At 40.3% G+C, this 20199-nt stretch overlaps 1 protein-coding gene across 1 annotated transcript in view; it reads left to right on the top strand.

Moving 5' to 3' along the window:
• Positions 1-20199, top strand: part of LOC121929831 (nardilysin-like) — a 356364-nt gene that overhangs the window by 105192 nt on the left and 230973 nt on the right. Inside the window, 2 exon segments of the mRNA XM_042465761.1 lie at positions 7081-7236; positions 14655-14776. Coding sequence (XP_042321695.1) covers positions 7081-7236; positions 14655-14776 — 278 coding nt within the window.

The following is a 20199-nucleotide window of genomic DNA, read 5'->3' as shown; positions in this document are numbered from 1 at the left end:
GAATGTACTGGCTGCTATCTGATACTTAAAGGCAAGGTTCTATTTCAGTATCTGATTCTAACCTGATGCCACTTGAGTAGAGTTGTTGAGTTAAAGAAAACTAAAACTAAAACTCTGGCCTTCTCGTCTTCTAATCTCTATAGCCCCCTCTTTGTTACCCTCCCTCCTCTATATCTTTAATCTCTCTCTCTCTTCGGGTTCCTTCCCCTCAGTCTTCAAACATGCCTTAGTTTCCCCTATCCTGAAAAAACCCTCTCTTGACCCCTCTTCCTTGGCTAGCTATCGCCCAATCTCTCTTCTTCCTTTTCTCTCTAAGGTGTTGGAACGAGTCGTCTATTCACGCTGTCTTGAGTTTCTTGAAACCAACTCCATTCTGGACCCCTTCCAGTCTGGTTTTCGCCCACGGCACTCCACAGAGACGGCCCTTACTAAGATCTCAAATGATCTTTTGCGGGCCAAGGCGAATGGCCTCTATTCTATCCTTGTCCTACTCGATCTGTCTGCGGCCTTCGACACCGTGGACCACTGTCTCCTAATAGATGTACTCGCTGACCTTGGTTTCTCGGGCCTTGTTCTCGATTGGTTCACATCTTACTTGTCAGATCGATCTTTTTCAGTGGTCTCGGGTGGTCAGATCTCGTCTTCTGTCCCCTTATCTGTTGGAGTTCCTCAGGGCTCTGTTTTGGGTCCCCTTCTGTTCTCTCTTTACACACTCTCCCTTGGCAAACTTATCAGTTCTTTTGGTTTCTCTTACCATCTTTACGCCGATGATACCCAACTGTACATTTCCACCCCTAACCTTTCACCAGAGCTAGAGCAGCAAGTGTCATCCTGTTTAACAGCTGTCTCCCACTGGATGTACCATCGGCGTCTGAAGCTCAATATGTCCAAGACCGAGCTTCTTGTTTTCCCTCCTAAGCCCACCCTTCACTACTCCTTTTCTATTTCTGTCAATAACATTTCTATCCAGCCGGTCCAGGAAGCCCGTAGTCTCGGTTTCATCTTTGACTCCTCTTTGTCATTTATCCCACAGATTCAGACTACAGCCAAAGTCTGTAGATTTTTTCTGTATAATATCGCCAAAATCCGTCCATATCTCTCAGCTTCTACCGCAAAAACACTGGTCCATGCCCTAGTGGTCTCATGACTAGACTACTGTAACCTCCTCCTGGCAGGGCTTCCTCTCTCTCACCTCCACCCATTAATTTCTGTTCAGCATTCAGCTGCACGTATTATTTCACTCGCTCGCCGTTATGATCATGTCTCCCCTCTGTTGTCTTCCCTTCACTGGCTCCCTCTTCCTTTCCGCATCAGGTACAAACTTTTGTTACTGACCTTCAAAGCTCTGCATGGGCTGGCCCCTCTTTATTTAACTGATCTTCTCTCTTCCTACATCCCTACTCGCACTCTCCGCTCTGGTAGCCAAAATCTCCTCTCTCAGCCCAGGATCTTCTCTGCCCCATCCCGGATCCGTCCCTTCTCTCTAGCTGCCCCTCATTCCTGGAACCTTCTTCCTCCGCATGCACGGCTCATCACTTCCCTAACCAGCTTTAAGACAGAGCTGAAAACCATATTGTTTAGGGAAGCGTTCTCAGGGAATTTGTGATTGTTATCTGGCTGTCTGACAATAGTTGATGTGATGTGATTTGTTTGATATTTGATGTTTTTAATCTGTTCTTTCCTTTCTAGATGGTAATTTTATCTATTCCTCTTTTGTTATTATCTTAGAATGTACGCCTTGGGCAGGCTTTTATCTACTCCTAATTTTACCAACTTTGTACAGCGCTGTGTATAATTACAGCGCTATAGAAATAAAGTTTAATAATAATAATAATAATAATGGCCGGACTGCTCTAGAAGGCTCTGGAAGTTGGTATATAAAGCTAGTCTGCTAGCTCCGCCCCCTTGTGACTCACAGATGTGACTCACAGAAGCTCCACCCCTTCAGCAATGAGCACATGGTCTCAAGCACACGGTCTCAAAATGGCTGCCAAGCAGCTCCTCTCCTTCTCCTCTCTCTGGCCGGACTGCTCTGGAAGGCTCTGGAAGTTGGTATATAAAGCTAGTCTGCTAGCTCCGCCCCCTTGTGACTCACAGATGTGACTCACAGAAGCTCCACCCCTTCAGCAATGAGCACACGGTCTCAAGCACACGGTCTCAAAATGGCTGCCAAGCAGCTCCTCTCCTTCTCCTCTCTCTGGCCGGACTGCTCCTCTCTCTGGCCGGACTGAGAGAGAGAGAGGAGAGGAGAGTGAATTCTGAGTCCTGGGATGCTCCTCTCTCTCTCAGTCTCTGTGTGTCTTCTGCTTCAGCCTCAGCGATTCCCAAACTGCCCCCTTTAAGGGATTTTGGACCTCAGCTCCCCGAATCCCAGGCTATTGGCCAACATGGCTGAGATTTTTAGGAGCGGAAGTCCAAAATCCCTAAAAGGTCACAGTTTGGGAATCATTTCATCCTTCCCTCTTAGCCAGAACTCTTAAAGAAACAGCTACTGAGACGAAGGCAGGGACAGAGCAAGTGAGATAGAGAAAAGGTTGAGTTCCCCCTCGGTCTTTCCTGTATATGTCTGTCTGTCTCCAGGATCAGACCACACAGCCAGAGTTCTTAAAAGAACAGCTGCTGAGGAAGGCAGGGATGCACACACATGCGCGCACACACACACACAGATTTGTTGTGGTCTGCGTGTGAAAATCATTTGTACGTTTGATCACTTTTTTGGGATGATCATTATCGGGATGGAGGCACATTTAGTCCCGTCATGTGAAAACCATTTGCACAATTGTGGATTCTGCACAGGATAACGGCACTTTGCATATGAAAACCATTTGCACAATTGTGAGTTAATAACAGGTTCTTACCATTTTAAACTTCCAATTTTTCCCTGTGCAATAAACTCCTTAGTGCAAACATAGGATTTAACCCCTAGGTTTTACATTTTTCTTACAAAATAATGTAAGCTAAAATATGATTGAAATCTTACATGTGAAAACACTATAAATAATTTATAGTTTGCCTGATTAAACAAGCCAACCAGTCACTTTCCATGTCTCTAATACCTTACTGGCATTACCTTCATGGAAGTGCAACCAAAAATGTGTTGGATACTTTTGAATTCTTAAATAAAAATTATTCCATCTTCCATGTATTTAAATGACCTTCTTCAAGGCAATAACAAAGCTAAAAGTGCATAGGGCCACATTGCCTGGGCTGATTAAACAGGCTGTAAAGTCCAAAGAAATAGTATCAAAATAGCAATAGCAAAAGTAACTCTTACATCTGCAAATGCTCTGGAGATCCTGGCTTCTCGTCAACAATGTCTATATGTTCTTCACCAGAGCAGTCACTCAGGTCTCCTGGCAGTTTATACCATGACGTCTTATGACATCTTCTGTGTCCTTATTACATGAGACTCAGAGATCAAAGTTCCCCTCCATTGAGAAAAAGACATGCACATGTGAAGGAAGAAGCCATCAAAGACAGAACTGTTTAGCCGAAATGCAAAATAACCAGACTATCTGAATTCATACACAACACTTTCCTCTTGATTTGTTATTTATTCATTAATGGGAAGTGTTTTTATAAAAAAAAATTCCTGAGCTTCACCATAAATATCTCCTAGAATGGCTTTCATATAATCAATAAAAGCAAGGCATTCCCAAAGAGAGAATACAAAAGGAAATGGGTATGGGGAGGAGAGACGGGCAAAGCAGACAGTCTTTCAGCTTGGATTGAATGCCCTGGCTTGCCAACTTCATTTCACAGTTATAGTCTGTTGTAATGGCTGTGATGGAGACAGTCTTTCAGCAGGACCTGTGAAATGGTCCAGTTTCCATACTCATCATGCTCTAATGCAGTCAGGTTATACATTTATTATTATTATTATTATTATTATTATTATTATTATTACTTGTATCCCGCCGCTCTGAGAACAATCGGGGCAGCTAACAAAGTTAAAAATACAGAACAAATCAAATCCCTAATACCCTCCCCTCCTTAAAAAAGTATTAAATCCAATGCAGAATTAAAAAAAATACAAGTTAAAAACTGACCAGAAGGTCAACAACATCACATCAGCAAAACAATCAATGGAAGCAGCAGTATCTTATTGCCAGACGTTTTTCTGAGGCCGGCTTCTCTATTCTGGGAAGGCCTGCCAGAAGAGATCCGTCTTAACAGCCTTTTTAAAGCTGTCTAAGAATGTAAGTAGATGGATCTCATCCGGCAGGCCATTCCATAATCTGGGGGCGACGATGGAAAATGCCCTCTGGGAGGTAGCCTAGATTTTTGTGGCTGAAGTAGGCTCCTCCCAGAGGAGTGGAGTGCGCGGGGAGGATTGTAGGGGAGAAGGCGGTCCCAAAGATAGTTTGGACCCAAGCCATTTAGGGCTTTAAAGGTGATAACCAACACCTTTACTGGGGCCGGAAGCTAATGGGCAGCCAGTGGAGGAACTTTAGAACCAGGGTAATATGGTCCCTCCTGGATGTTCCAGAAATTACTCTGGCTGTCATATTCTGTACTAGTTGCAATTTCCAGACCAAGCATGAGGGTAGCCCCATGTAGAGCGCATTACAGAAGTCTAGACGTGAGGTTACCAGCACGTGCACAACAGTCTCAAGATCCCTTACATCCAGAAAAGGTCGTAGCTGGCGTATCAGCCGAAGCTGATAACAGGCGTTTCTGACTGTCGCATTTACCTGGTTTGACATCAGGAGCGAGGAGTCAAGGAGCACCCCCAGACTGCGAACGCAGTCCTTGACGGAGAGTGTGACCCTGTCCAGGACCGGAGGTTGCAACCTAATTCTTGGTTTCAGGGCCGCTACCGTGAGCACCATTGACTTGTGTACACTTCAAGGGTTGTTGTTGTTATGCACCTTCAAGTAAATTACAATTTATGATGACCCTATCCTAAAGGGGCTTCTTGGCAAAAAAAATTATTCAGAGAGGTTGCCTTCCTCTAAAGCTGAGAAAGTATGACTTGACCGAGGCCACTCATTGAGTTTCCATGGCTCAGCAGTGGTTCAAAATCTGGCCTCCTGCAGTCCTAGTCCAATGCTAAAACCACCACAACATGCTGGTTCTCTTTAAAGCTGGTAGCTGGGTTAACCACCACCACCACCAGCAGCAGCAGCAGCAGAAGCAGAAGCAAAAGCAGCAGCAAGAAGTCTTGAGGCACCTGAAGTTGATTCTCACTATTTGGAAAGCTGGTACTCATACAAGTCAATACCACAAAGAGGCCTGTGACATCTGGAGGACTAAAATGTTTTAATTGGCATAAGCTTCCATGGGCTACAGTATCCATTAGATGCATCTGATGAAGTAGGCTGGAGTCTACAAAAGCAAGATAAACGCTGAAAGACAATTAATCCAACACCAACATATGGAGTCTAGCTATGAAAGAAGCACACTTATCTTCTTTTTATAGATTACTTGCTCAAACACAGGGCCTAATGGAGGACCTTTTTTAGATATAAATTTCATATTGATATTTTGACTTTATAATCTATACAGTTTTCATTCACAATTACGGAAATGTGATGAAACATTCTGGTTGTGTGTGTGTGTAATTTTCAGTGGGGATTTTAGTGAGGAATTATTTGATATGTTACATCAGCATCATTTTTTAGAAATACAACCAAGCCCCATGCAGTTAAAATGTCATCTACTTAATCTTATTTAGGGAATAATTACTTCCATATCCCTGCCACTGGAAATCACAATTCAGTTTCTCTTTTGGTGGTATTCTGCCATTGCATGTTTTTACTCTGTTTCTATTTCTGGGCTTTTCAGAACTGTACATTCACTTCTCAATATGTAAATTGAGGTTTGCCACCTCGATAAATAAATTAATAACTCTTCAAAAATAGTATAATGCATTTTCCAGCCATCACTTGAAGTTCTATTGGTAGTCCCCAAGGTAACATTAAAGGCCAAGGGAAAGGTAAAAGTTCATTTGGACCCGACTGACTTTATTATATGGCTCATCACCTAGCTTGTTATATCAGCTGTTGTGTAAAAGTTTGCTGAATGATTTACAAGGGAAATTGCATTGAACTTGTTTTTTTCCAGACTAAAAATATTGATTTCCAAATGCAAAAGCATGGGAAAGGAAGTCAGATCAATATCGATCAAACTTGTTGCAGCAAAACAAACATAAATAATTAAAATAAAAAATCAGACCCAAATAACTGGGCAAATTGCATGTCCCAGTAATTCTGATGGAATGACTCCAAATGGAATGTTATCAGAGTTTGCAATAATTAATGGGAATGTAATTATAAAGTAATAAAAGATTCCTTTAATTCCTTTAATGAGTCACATTATGGTTACAAGGAACCTCACTATTTAGATGGCTTTTCTACCAGATAGAAGTATCATTTAGCTCTCTGCTAAGATTTTAGGAACTATCATGCAACTATTTTAGTTGCTTTTGAATAACAAAAGTGAAGAGTTACTTTACAGCATAACTGTGACATTAATTACTTTGAGAGTATTGATACTGTTATTTTATTTGATTACTTTTGAAAAATTAGGGGCTGTTAAAATGGTTGCTTTAATCTTTTCTGAGATTTATCTCCATGTTTGTTTACTTGTTATTGGTACCTTAAGATATGGTTGCCAAGTGGTCTTCTGTCTATCTTTTTTTCTCACCATACCCAAGTTCACAAGATTGCTTTGAACATAAAGTGGTGAAAATTTATGCACAATATATATTCATTCTTGCATTGCCAATAGTAAGGAATTATGGGAGCTGTAGCCAGAACATCTGAATGGCCAAATGTTCCATATAGTTTTCTTATTAATATCTAACCATTCTCCTTTGACAGATCCTGAGAAATGTCTAGTGGACCATTTCTAATTGAAGCTCTTAGGTTTGTTGCAGATTTCTCTTCCTGCATTTTATTGTGTTTTATAATATAAATTTAATGTGCTATTTTTATTGTGTTATATTTTTATATTTCCTCTGTTTTCCTGTAGCATTGATTGGAGATTCCCTTTGAAGTATAAAAAATGTCTTACAAAATGTTAATATAATGAAAATAAAATGATTTAAACCATGTTCTTTCTATTCCATATCCATAGCTTGAGAATTACATTGTGGAAAACATGAAATCAGAGATGGCTCAGATGCAGCAGAATGCTGTCCAAAACCATACAGCCACCATGTTGGAAATAGGAACCAGCCTTCTCAGCCAGACTGCAGAACAGACAAGAAAGCTCACAGATGTTGAAACACAGGTAAGTTTTTCATTATTAGATTCAGCAATATAGATTTGAGAAAAAAAAAACTATATTAAAAAGTTTAGTTGGAAAGTAGAAAAGATTGAAAAACATATTTTTCCATCATCCTGGGTTGATGAGAACCTTTGCAGTTTGGCTCCTATTCTGCACAAAAATCACACAGAATTGTTTTGCAAAGAAAACATTTATTATTATTATTATTATTATTATTATTATTATTATTATTATTATTTTGTACAGCAAACAGCATTCTCTGCACAGGAAATGCTGACCAGAATGCTGTTGCCATGTTGCATTTTCATACAGGGACTTAGATGTGCAGGTACTTGAATTGCAAATATGCACAATGTCTGTATTAAGTAAAGGGCTGATGCTTTGTAACTACATAGCAGAGCCAGCAAAGGTACTGATACACAACTGAACACTGACAAAGAGGTTCTGGTTTACATTAGTTATTTATCTTCTTAATTCAGTAATTGGGAGCCTGAACAGACAGGCCAAAATAAAGCTGCTTCAAGTCACTTTGGAGGTATGCTGTTTAAATGATGCATGCATCCTAAGAGGCCGGAAGCCACGTCAAAGCTACGGTCCAGTCCTAAGGAGTGGAGCATGGCTTTGGTGTGACTTCTGGTCTCTTAAGATGTGTGTGTCATTTAAACAGCATAACTCCAAAGTGACTTGAAGCAGCTTTATTTTGGCCTGTCTGTTCAGGCCATTTCTTAGTGTCACAGAATCATAGAATAGAATCATATAATCACAGAGCTGGAGGAGACCACAAGGGCCATCCAGTCCAACCCACTGCCATGCAGGAAATCACAATCAAAGCACTGACAGATGGCCATCCAGCCTCTGTTTAAAGATCTCCAGAGAAGGAGACTCCACCACAGGGACTGGACTGTCCCTGCTGTTCTTCCTTGTCATCTTTGATAAGGGAGAGAGCTTCAAACTAATTTTAGAGCTGCAAAGTCACAGAATGGTCCCTAGTTTCCCTACTTCTATGTGTGACATTCCTCTAACTGCCTACCTGCTGTGTATGTGAAGTGACGTCCTCTGTAGAAACTTCCTGTGTTTTTTCCCCATCCAGGACTATTCATTCCATTCTCTCCAGGAAAATCTTTTGCTCCCTAATATACTGAAGAGTCTTTACCTGGGCCTCCAGCTGCTGGACCCTCTCTTCCAATAGGGTTACCAACTTGCACTTGGTGCAGGTGAAGTTACCTACATCCATAAGCAAGAAGATAAATATCTGACAACTGTTGCAGGTGACAGCAGCAGTTCCCTCACTGTCCATACTGAGAAGTCTAAAGTGGTCTGTGAAACAGGACTTTGGGCTTCCCCCTCCATGCAAGTCTCTGACTCACTTGCTCTGATCAAAAGACCCCCAATTAGCCCAACAGCTGAAAATTAATGGAGAACCCTCAAACACAGCTCCCCAGTTTCCTTCTGCTCTGTGCTCTGAGTCTTCCCTGACTGTGAGATTTCTCTTCCAGAGGTTTCTCTCTCCTCCTTCTGTGTAGGAAAAAGTCAAGTACATGCAGATTTATTTTGTGTGAAAGGACATACAGAATTCCAACCATTGTTATTGGTGGAAATGCTGTTTCTTGTACAGAAAATGCTGTTTTCTGTGCAAAAACATAGTGTGTGAATTTTTCCAAGAATAAGTTCCAATTTATTGGTGAGCCAGCTTGGTGTAGTGGTTTGAGCATTGGGCTATGACTCTGACAACTAGGATTTGAATCCTTGCTTGGCCACAGAAACTCACTGGGTGACTTTGGACATGTCACACTTTCTCAGCTTCAAAGGATGTCAATGGCAAACCCCGTCTGAAAAAAACTGCCAAGAAAACCCCATGATAGGCTCATCTTAACAGTGCCATAAGTCAGAAACAACGTGCAGGCACAAAAACAAGTTCCAGCTACAGCATTTTCTGCACATAAACCTAATTTTCAGCATATTAGTTACTGCTCAGAAAATGTTGTTTCTAGAACATAAAATGTTGTTTTCTGCCCCCAATATCATCTGCAAATTTCTGACAGAATAAGTCCCAAACTGTGAACAGTGCAAGCAGAATCATAGCTAAAAGTTGTATTGTTTTACTGTATCAGTGCAATAAAACAGCAGATGTGCAAAAGTGTGTGCATATCCACAATGGAAAAGTCTAGCACTGATTTACTAAAACAATAAAACTTTAAAAAATGAATTTCAAAAGATTTTTCCTGCCCATTTACTTTATTTACAAATGAACCATCTGAAAATTCAAACGCCTAGGAGATCATGTGGTAAATTCTTGTCATAAAACATAAAGCATAAATTAAAGGAGCTGAGAAATCAGCAATTTGTATATTTAGCGCACCATGATGAATGATGAATGATTGTCACATTCCTAACAATAGCACTATAACTATGGAGTATGAAAAGGGTTCAGGCTGACCAAGAGATCATCTTGTTGCTTTCCCTCCTGACTACTGCTTTTCATCCCTAGAAAATTCCTTTCAGTGTTTCTGTATTTTCCAAAGATTCATAAAAAGAACTATCCATTGCAGAAAAGACATGTTAAGTAACCTCTTCCCTTTGGAATATGCTGTCCTTGGAATTGAGACATATGCCAACAACTGTGAGCTTTATATGCATTCTAAGCACGTTTCTGTCAGGGATGATGGGAGTTGTAGCTCTTCACCTCTGGCTTGAACTCACCACCTGGTTGTGCACCGCGCTGACCAGTTTTGGCTAGTGGTTATAGCTTAGCAAGAGTTACAGAGAATAGGCTGAAGACCCCGACAAACTCTCCAAGCCTTCTCACTCTTGCTTCCACAGAAGTCTTCACCCTTCTTCAGGATCCAGCTGGTTCTTGTAGCTTCACCCAAGACACCAGACAACTCAGTAGTCTTAAATAAAAGATCTACTTTATTCTACTATATACAGCTCCAAAATATCCAACACAACTCCAATACTCTACTATCCACTACTACAACCCACTACTACCCACAAAATACATTGGGATGCATAGTCATTATTATAGTCAATGCATGGTACCACCCACTGTTGTCTGTTTCCACCCAGTAGGCGTGTACACCATTCTCATTGGTTCTCTTGGTTCATCCTACAATTAATGATTTCATCATCTCAGCCTTGACCACTTTACAATTGTCAGGTGTGTCCAATTATCCACTTTACATCTCTTGTCCTTGGCAGTTAGGACTTGTTAATTGTATTACCATTTACACCTGTGTGGTTCTCAATTGGCTTCTGCTGAGTCACCCTGACTCTCACATACATGTTTTATTTCATTTACTGTATAACCCATGTTGCTTTTTCCTTAACAGTTTCTTGTAAATCTCTATGTGCCCACTCATTGTTCTCGTTATTGTAATTCTTCCTCTTCCTCCTCCTGCTCCTCCTCCTTTCCTCTTCTTCCTGTTCCTCTTTGTCTTTTTTAATTGAACAACTGTTCAGCTGCTTCCTCTTTATTTTATTTTGTTGTGTTTTGTTTTTTGTATTTTTCAGTGCTCTGTTAAATTCATTTATTAAACAGTATATAAACTGACTAAATAAATATGTAAACAAATAATGAACATATTGGAGGAAACACCATGCCAAATTCATATTTTATGGTAAACATCATATGAAAATTAAATGCACATTGTTGTGCTTTTAAAATAATAATAATAATAATCACAAACTGATGTAGAAATTGGTTGGGAAAATGTATTACAATAGGGTACACACAAAACTGACTCAGACTCATTTGTTCTCTCTTCCCTGCCACAAAATATTTATCCCCCTTTTCTTTTTACAGTATCACTATTTATACAAGGGATGGAAAGAATATTTGAAAATATTTCCCCAAAAAAATGGTCCAAAATGTATTTCTTACAGGTTGGAAAACTGACAAAAAGGATCCTGGACTAACGAGAATCCAGTTTGCAACTTATGTTGAACAAAATTCATTTGCACATTTTATGCAAAATAAGCATCTAACAAGAGCATTTTCTGTTTTCTGTGCAAAAATAAAATGCAAAGATTACCCATTTTATCCTGAATAAATCCCAAACTGATGCACATTGGGCACTCCTGTTGCACTCCAGTACTTCCTAGATAGTAACCAGAGTGCCCTGATGTGCGTTGGTATCCATTACATATCAAAGCTGTGACATATCAGTCACTCCATGGGCCACCATTGCACAGTGAACATTATATGCTGTAATTCCACAGCAGCCCTATATGGATAAGGATATTGGGGTGAAGCAGATGGCCATTAAAGAGCAGTCTCCAGCCACTCTGGCAGCGATCAGGCTGGGACCGCTGGGACTGCATGGCCTGCTCCCAACGCAGGTTGCTACCACAGTACCAAACTACACTGGTCAGGAGTCAATCCAAATCTACTCCTTTTAGGGACAACTTTTAGCCCCCTAGCATGACTTCAGTGCAGCTTCTGGCTACTTTGGGGCCATGCCTCATCTAAACCCACCCCCCAGCCAGAAGCTGCTGTATTTGGCCCATGCATTTCAGGCAATAGTGAATCTACTCTGTTCTCCACACATGTACATCCACTTATGAAGATATAACTCCCATGCTGAATTCCAGCCATAAGCATACTGTACTACTCCCAAAGTGATTAAAGGTGATTTGGGAAGGTAGTATGGCTTAAAGGTTTTGGCTACAGCTTAATAGGAACCCAGCAGCACCTATACAGGAGCTTTAAGTAGTCCAGAAAATATCTGTTTGCTAATGCCAGTGCCTGTTTGGAACTCATCATAGACAGAGCCTGGAGTGAGAGATAACTCCCCAAAATTACATCTCAGCTTTGGATATATCTCCCTTGGTATTAATTCCCTGAGACTCCTTTTTTTCCTTTGACTTTTATCTCTATTTGCAATTCAAAATCCCTCACCATTCCTTTTCCTTTCTTTTGCAGTTTCAAGCATATGATATCTAGCAGTTGCTGTACACCTCAGACTATATCTCTAAAACAAATGTATGAATGTATGTAATTATTCCTTTGGCCAGTTAGTTGCAGTAGTAGAGTGTTTGAGATAGAATGAATGTGTGTGAGTGTGTGCCTGGGTGTATTCATTCAAGTATGGAACCATGTTTACAGTATACTTTCACAAAATGATTACTTAAATTCATATCAACATATAGGATAACCAGATTGGTTACACAAGAAAGAACAATTAGTTTAGTCTAGCTAGAGATAATATACACATGGTGATGACAATATAGTCTTAGTCAAGCTCTCAGCTTCTCAGTTTTCCATAGAAGGGCTAATAAAAGTTTCACTTAAGATGACTTTAGCTTGTAGGTAATGGAATATGAGTGCAAGAAATCCCTGGAACAAAAATCATATATTTGGGGACTTATGTCATAACCGAGATTAGAGGCTATGCTATATATTTGCTTTGTACTGGCGGGGGGGGGGACATAATGGGGTGAACTCACCCATCATAATTAGTAAGGGAGTCTCTGTTCTTATATAACTGGAATGGCTGCTCATTCCCCATGCTGTAATCATGGGATCATGTTGTTCAGTGTAGAGCATATTTTTAATTTCATAGGGGCATCCCACAACTGGAGGGCAACATTAGATCATATGCTTGATGGAAGTCTGCACCAAAAATAAGGATCCTATATAAAGTTTCTCCTCCACTCTTTAATCATATTTCTGATGCTATCTGGAAATGAGAAGTAAGAAAAATACAATAGAAATAAATATTTCTATAAGAAATTGAATTAATCAAGCTACTCTTTCTCATCCTTACTTGAGACTTAAAATCCTTTGGATTCCTGTCAAAAAGAGTCTTTAATCCTTATGTTCTGTAGCAACTCTACCTTGGGATAAGAGTGCTCACTTTGCAATATCACACATGTATCATGACTGGCAGACAGAGACATGCTGATCAGTCGATGTCACATGAAGTATATGTAAACCTTTCAAGACACAAATTAGAAGGCTGAACTAGAACATGCCGTAAATAAATGAATATAATGGATGTGGCTATCAAATTAACCTGCAGCACTCTATCACCATAATAGATGTATTTTTTATGTGTGCACTGAAAAGGATTTAGGATTATACTGAAAAATATAAAATGGACATGCAATAAATATGTATTTACAATTTTCTGTCAGGCAATCTATTGGTGTGGCCTGTTCATGTTCAACTCTGCCTTGCTTGTTTCCTTGCCATGTGGTATAGAGATGGCAACTAGTATAGAAACTTAAGGGAGCTTTTGTTTTCTTTCCATTCTATCTGATGGTTCAAGGCTGGCCCTAACATTAGGTAGAGTAGGAAAAGGAAGAGGAAGAATCTTGCCCTTTGCTGCAGACTGCAAATCCCCAAAATACTGCAAAAGTCCCCCAGGAGGCTGAAAGCAACTGAGATTAGAAACACATACACACAGAAGAGGAATGTAGATTTATTTCTATGGAGGTACACAATATCTGAGGCTATGAGACTGCTATAAATAAACTCAGACCAAACATAGCAAAAGTGATACCATGGGATAATGGTATATTGGAAGTTCTGTTTACAGAACAGTAGCTGGGGAACAAGTTGCCTTGTGCTTGAATTTAAATTACCCTGGCAAGCTTTTTAGGTAAGGACACTTTTTACAGAAGAACAATAGAAATTTTATGTTCTTTGCTCTAGCAACTGAAAGAAAACTTCAGACTACTGTTTCTCTGTTTTACAGTGCTGATGTTCTTTATATCAAAGCTGGGAAATGCATGATCTTTCAGATGTTACTGAACCTCAATTCCCATCAGTCCTAGCCAGTCTGAACAATGGTGAGGCATGATGAGAGTTAGAGGACCAAATCTTCTCTACTCTTGCTTTATACAGAATCATAAAGGAGGAAGAGACCTCAAGGGCCATCCAGTCAAATGCCCTGCCGTGCAGGAATACACAATCAAAGCACTCTGGGCAAATGGCCATCCAATTTAAAAACAACCTCTGAGGCAGCATGCTTTATCGTCAAACACCTCTTACCATCAGGAAGTTCTTCCTAGTGTTTAGGTAGAATCTCTTTTCCTATAGCTTGAATCCATTGAGCCATGTTCTAGTTTCTGGAGCAGCAGAAAACAAGCTTACTCCATCCTCAATATGACATGCATTCAGATATTAAAACATGACTATCATGTGATCCCTTAACCTCTTCTTCAGGCTAAACATACCCAGATCCCTAATTCACTCCTCATTAGTCTTGGCTTCCAGATCACACTGATTCCTTAATTATAATTCTCATTTGTAGAGATTAAATGGATCATTCTATTTCTGGTCAACATTTTGCATGTGTTCATTCATAAATCTATCCCATTTCCTCACTGGTCTTTTTTGTGGGGAGGGGAGGGAAATCCACACAGACATACATATTTATTGCAACGTCGAACTTTGATATATTGTTTGCCTCTTTCAGGTGCTAAATCAGACATCTCGACTAGAAATTCAGTTACTGGAAAATTCACTGTCTACTTACAAGTTGGAGAAACAACTGTTGCAACAAACACATGAAATCCTGAAAATCCATGAGAAAAACAGGTCAGTGCAAAATTATAGGTCATGCAATGTCTATTGAGCTCACCATTAATAGAATCATAGAGTTATATAGTTGGAGTGGCTATCTAGTCCAACCCCCTGCCATGCAAGAATACACAACTAAAGCACTCTGGAAAGATTACTATCCAACCCTTCTTTAATAGCGTAGAATTAAAAACATAAGAAGAACCATGCGAGTCCAACATTCTGTTCACAGACTGATCAGTCAATTTTCCATTCAAACCCTACCAGAAGGACACAGGTGCAAGTATACTGGAGGTATTATATATAGCCATCCTGACTAGTAGTTGTCAACATCATAGCTCTCTCTGTCATGTTAAAGTTAAGCTTACTTAACCATAGTGCAGCCATGTTGGGAGCATGAGTGTGTGAGCAGCTGCAGAGGATTGTTGTGTGTGAACCAAGGTTATACAGCTGCCTGGTACTCAATAGGAAATGAATGTGGAAGGAAAGAGGGAGATGAACCCAGAGGGGATTATAGAAATGAAACCTAGGGGTTATTCATGCTGTGAAAATAATCCAGGATGAATCTGGGTTGAATCTTTGTTGTTCACATGCATCCCGAATGCACTCACTTCACTTTTGGGAGTGGCTGCCAAACACCCACTTAACCAGGGATAATTGGTACCAGTTTTTTTTCCCTGAGTTTTTAAAAAAGATTTGCATCGTCAGCAGTGTGAATAATGATCCGAATAGACTTGGGATTGAACTCTGCATGCCTAGCTGTATTTTTCTCCTCCAATGAGGGGAGGCAAAGACTCTCTTTCTCTTGTTTCCCCTTCCCCCCACTGTCTCTTGGCACCTAAAGGCTTCAGGGAGCACTGAGAGACATTGCCACCACCGCTGCTCTCTCTCGAGACCCAGCTAGGGAAGTTTCTCCTAGGGGTCGCTGGCACCCTTGTTAGGGAGGTACAGGGCTGGTGAGCATAGAAAATGGAGAGATGCAAAGATATGTGATTCTGATCAAAAAAATAGTGAGAATAACAAACCTGGAGCACATGAGTTGGCTTATTCACATCATCCCACTTTTAAAAAAAAAAAAGACATCGGAATGCCTCCTTAGTTTGTTAAATAAGGTCTGGCAAAGGATGTGCTGTTGTGCTGATCTTTCCAATAATCTCTTTCTGGTTTTATCCATAAGGTGTGTTCTTTGAGGGCATTACAATAGCCATTGATGAGCCTTGTCCTAGTTTATGTGCTTTGTGAAGAAGAACTTGAATCTCTGGATGAGTATGCTTGGTTACTGCTGCTTTAAAGAACAAATGAAAGTCTATTTGAAGTACCGAAAGAGCCCACCTTCCTGCCATGCTGGCTTTGTGCCAGGAAGGCATTTCTTTATTTATATTCCAGTGCTTTCACTTATTCTTTTTGTTTGTTTGTTTCTCTCCTAGAATGAGTTGGAATTAGAAATCCCTCATGCCACATCATTTGTAAAAAACTGTTTTCTAGAAGTAAATTGCCACATGTTTTGAGGAGAAGTTATCAAATAACTTCAACCTCGAGGCCCAAATACCTTTGAGGAACCACTTTACAGTTCACTAGACTGTAGCTAGAGGGTGGCTTTCTGAAAGTCAACTATTTAACATTGGAAAGTCTGTGCAGTTGTGGATTATCACTCAGTATTAAGCAAATGCACTGTTTGATGGGGGTTTGACCCACATGCACATTCCTAGTTGCAGGATGGGAGTGTCTTCTTTTGAAAAGCAAAGTATTGATCCCCACCCCCTTGTCTCTTTCTGAAGAGCTTCCTACTGTCAGTGCAATCCTGACTCAAAGATGCACTGGATATAGGAATTTGGTATAAGGCAGAAGGCTCTTTCACAAGCAGATTTTCATCTTCTGTTGGTAGAAACATTTTTGTAGAAAAGATCTAAGGTGCCAGCTGATTTCAGAGCTTTGCTGACAGGACAATCTACCAGATGAACTGCTCTGCTGGCAAAAATGATTCAGGACAGCTTCATCTGGCCTACTGTTAGTTCACCAAGCCCATTATAATTCCAATATTTTTTAAAAAAAATTGCAACCCCCCAGGGATTGGCATGAGACAATCAAGTTTTCTATTAGAAGGAATAATATGTGGTCTGATTAAGAGTGTTGGATATGTAACTAAATAGCATCTATTCAACAGACCATTATCTAGTGCAAAGACTGTTATTATCTTAACAAAATAGTTTGTTGCATTTAGAAGCAGGGGGTACCATAAGAAAGGCACAAACAGAAAAATGAAATTAGATATTGTTATGGAGCCCATATTCATCTCAATGACTCACTAAGACTGGTCTGGACTGCTTTTTGTGTTTTTTGAAAGCAGTTCATGTTCATTTCTTGGACAACTTCTCAGCTCTTCCCCCCACGCCTGTTTGTAAAAGATGCATAATTTCCCTAGAGGATCCAGAAACAGCTTCATCCTTTAAAATAGTGAGCTAGCTTCAACTGAGTTTGCATGGATTCAAGAGAGTTTTTAAGAATGTTTCGCATGAGGATCATTTCATTTTATAGAATCTGCATTTCCATGGATTGCTTTTAGAAAATGAGAAGACAATTCACACAGATATCATCTGATTCCTAAAGACAAATTTATCTTCTTGCACTTTACTTCTAGTTAACTAGTAGTTATCTTGATCATTTGTAAGCCACCTTAAAGTCCTTCAAAGTGATTAGAAATGTTACTTTTGGTAATTTCAACTCTCAGAATCCTCCTCCATTATCATGACCAGTGGTCATATTGGCAGGAGATTTTGGAAGCTGTATTACTAAAAATTGATTCTTCTATATGACATTACTGCAGCATGAGAGCAACTGGACTACTTTTTGATGACTCCCAGCTCTTGCCATAATGTGTGGAAACAGAACAGTGTATTTTCTGGATGGTGGTTGGAAAACGGCAATTAAGGCAGTTAAGAGTGAGAAGGTCTGAGGGAGGGCACTTGGCCCATGGGCTTGTTTTTCATTAGGAAGTTAGGGTTGGGGTATGTTTGGCTGAAATGATTATTTTGTAACAAGGGAGTTTGCTTCCATATAATCTGCCCTGCACCCTCAGGTCCTCTGGGAGGAATCTATTGCAGCCTTTAAAAACCAGACTAACTGCTACCTCCCCGAGGGCCTTCTCTGCAATTGTTCCCAAACTATGGAACGGTCTGCCAGACAAGATCCGTCAAATTGCCAGCTTAGACAGCATTAAAAAAGCTGTCAAGACGGATCTCTTCCGGCAGGCCTTTCCTGAATAAAAGTGCCCGGCCACAGAATGATTGCCCCTCACATCATGTATCAGCCCACCTCTCTGTCCTCGCTGTATTTTTATTGTGTTTTTAACAGATGTTTTAATTGTAACTTGTTTAATCCTGTTTTAAGGGGGGGGGGAATTTGGGATATAAATTTGTAAATGTGGGTTTTAACGTGTTGTAAGCCACTTTGATCGTCCTGTCACAGAAAAGTGGGATATAAATAAAAGTTTTATTTATTATTTATTTATTTACAAATCCGGAACATGACCAGAGTGGAATGAAAGGTGGCAGGAAGAGAACGGAATGGGGAAAGAACACATATTACCGCATGGGAGATTGCCACCAGTGCCGACGGAAGTCCCCAATCCGTTCCCCCTCCATCCCACAGCAGCCGATTTTCAAGAACAATTCTGAACAGTTATTGAAAATCAGCTGCTGTGGGACATATGAGTAATGTATGGGGGACTTCTGGTGGCATCGGCAGCATCAAGAGGAAATTATTAGCATGTTAATCTGTGTGTTGGTCTATTGTTGAATGGCAGGGCCTCAAGGTGGGAGGATATGCGAGGAGGATGTGTATGTATTTAATTAATGATCCATTGTCTGTTGGGAGGGATCCTGACACTTGGTGATATTCATTTGCATGTGCTGCATATTGATTTTGATGTTTTTCAGGACTGGTAGCCAAACTTTGTTTACTCTTCTTTCCTGTTGAAGTTGTGCGGGTGTTTGTGGATTTCAATGGCCTCCCTGTGCATTCTGGCCTGATAGTTGTTGGCATGGTCCACAATTTCAGTGATTTCAAACAGCATTTTATGTCCAGGTTGGTTTATAACGTGTTCTGCTACTGCTGATTTTTCTGGCTGGCTCAGTCTGCAGTGTCTCTTGTGTTCCTTGATTCTCATTTGAAAACTGTGTTTGGTGGTACCTATGTAGACCTTTCTGTAGCTGCACAGTATGTGATAGACTCCTGCGGCCATGAAAAGGTCTATCCTGTCCTTCAGTGAATGCAGCATTTGCTGGATTTTCTTGGTCAGTTATTCATTTGGAGGTTGTGTTACCTCCTCAGTTTCACTATTCTGTCTGTGACTCCTTTGTTGTATGATAAAAATACCTTACGTTTGGGTGGATGTTTGTCTTCACTCCTCTGGGTTTTTCTGGGTCTGGCAGCCCTTCTGATGTCAGAGCTGGAACAGCCATTTTTATCAGGGGGAAAGAAATATCTTTTGAGGAATGTTGGTTAAACTGTTATTTCAAATACTCAAAACACAGGGGAAAGGGGAAATTATGTATGTCATTCCTACCTCATATTTGTTCACCTAGGAAGTTGTGCAACCATTGGATGTTGCTTTGCCCACATGGCTCCAAGCATTCAGCTCCTAATGAAGTGTGTATGAAGAAGCTATGTGAAAGTAGCCCTGCATTGTTAGGACAAAGTATGAAGGGCCCTTTGGGTATATGTGAATGCTGCTTTTGTGGGAAGACAGAACAGGGAACTGGAAAAAATGTGCTGAAAACTAGACCCTTTTAAGCTAATGCGTTCTCTCAAGTTTCATTCCCATATTATTGAATTACCTGTGAGACCATTGCGAAGCATCAGTGTCAAAGTGGGAATGTGTGTGGCTTTTTAACCCACTGACCTACTGATTACATTATTGACCTACCAATTATCGGCTTAGGGATAAGTATTTATTTAGAATGTGCAGGAGGCAGAGATCCACATAAGCGATAGTGGGTGCATTTAATATTTTAGACGTATTTATGTATCTTAACAATGTGTCATGGTGTTAAGATATGTGTGGCAATAAATAAACATGCCCTGCCTTGACCTATCAGCAGCTACATTGACTTTCACACTGACATGGTCTGTAGTATGATGAAATAGGTTAAGCTTATATGTGGTAAGAAAAGAAAACCCTTTAAAAAAACCACATCTACATTTATACGTTGCAGTTAAGGAAGGATGCAGAGGCAAGATCCAGAAAGCAGAATAAAGCATAGTATATTAAAGATAGACTGCATTGATCATGAAAAATTATGGAATGCTCTTAAAGAAATGGGAGTGCCACTACACTTGATTGTCCTGATGACAAACTTGTACTTAGTATAAGATGCTACTTATGGAAAGAGTAACAGAATATGGAGAAACTAAGTGGTCCCCAATTGGCAAAGGGGTGAGAC

The sequence above is a fragment of the Sceloporus undulatus genome, chromosome 4 (genome assembly GCF_019175285.1).
Source record: "Sceloporus undulatus isolate JIND9_A2432 ecotype Alabama chromosome 4, SceUnd_v1.1, whole genome shotgun sequence".
Classification (NCBI taxonomy): domain Eukaryota; kingdom Metazoa; phylum Chordata; class Lepidosauria; order Squamata; family Phrynosomatidae; genus Sceloporus; species Sceloporus undulatus.
This window is presented reverse-complemented; position numbering and strand designations above follow the sequence as displayed.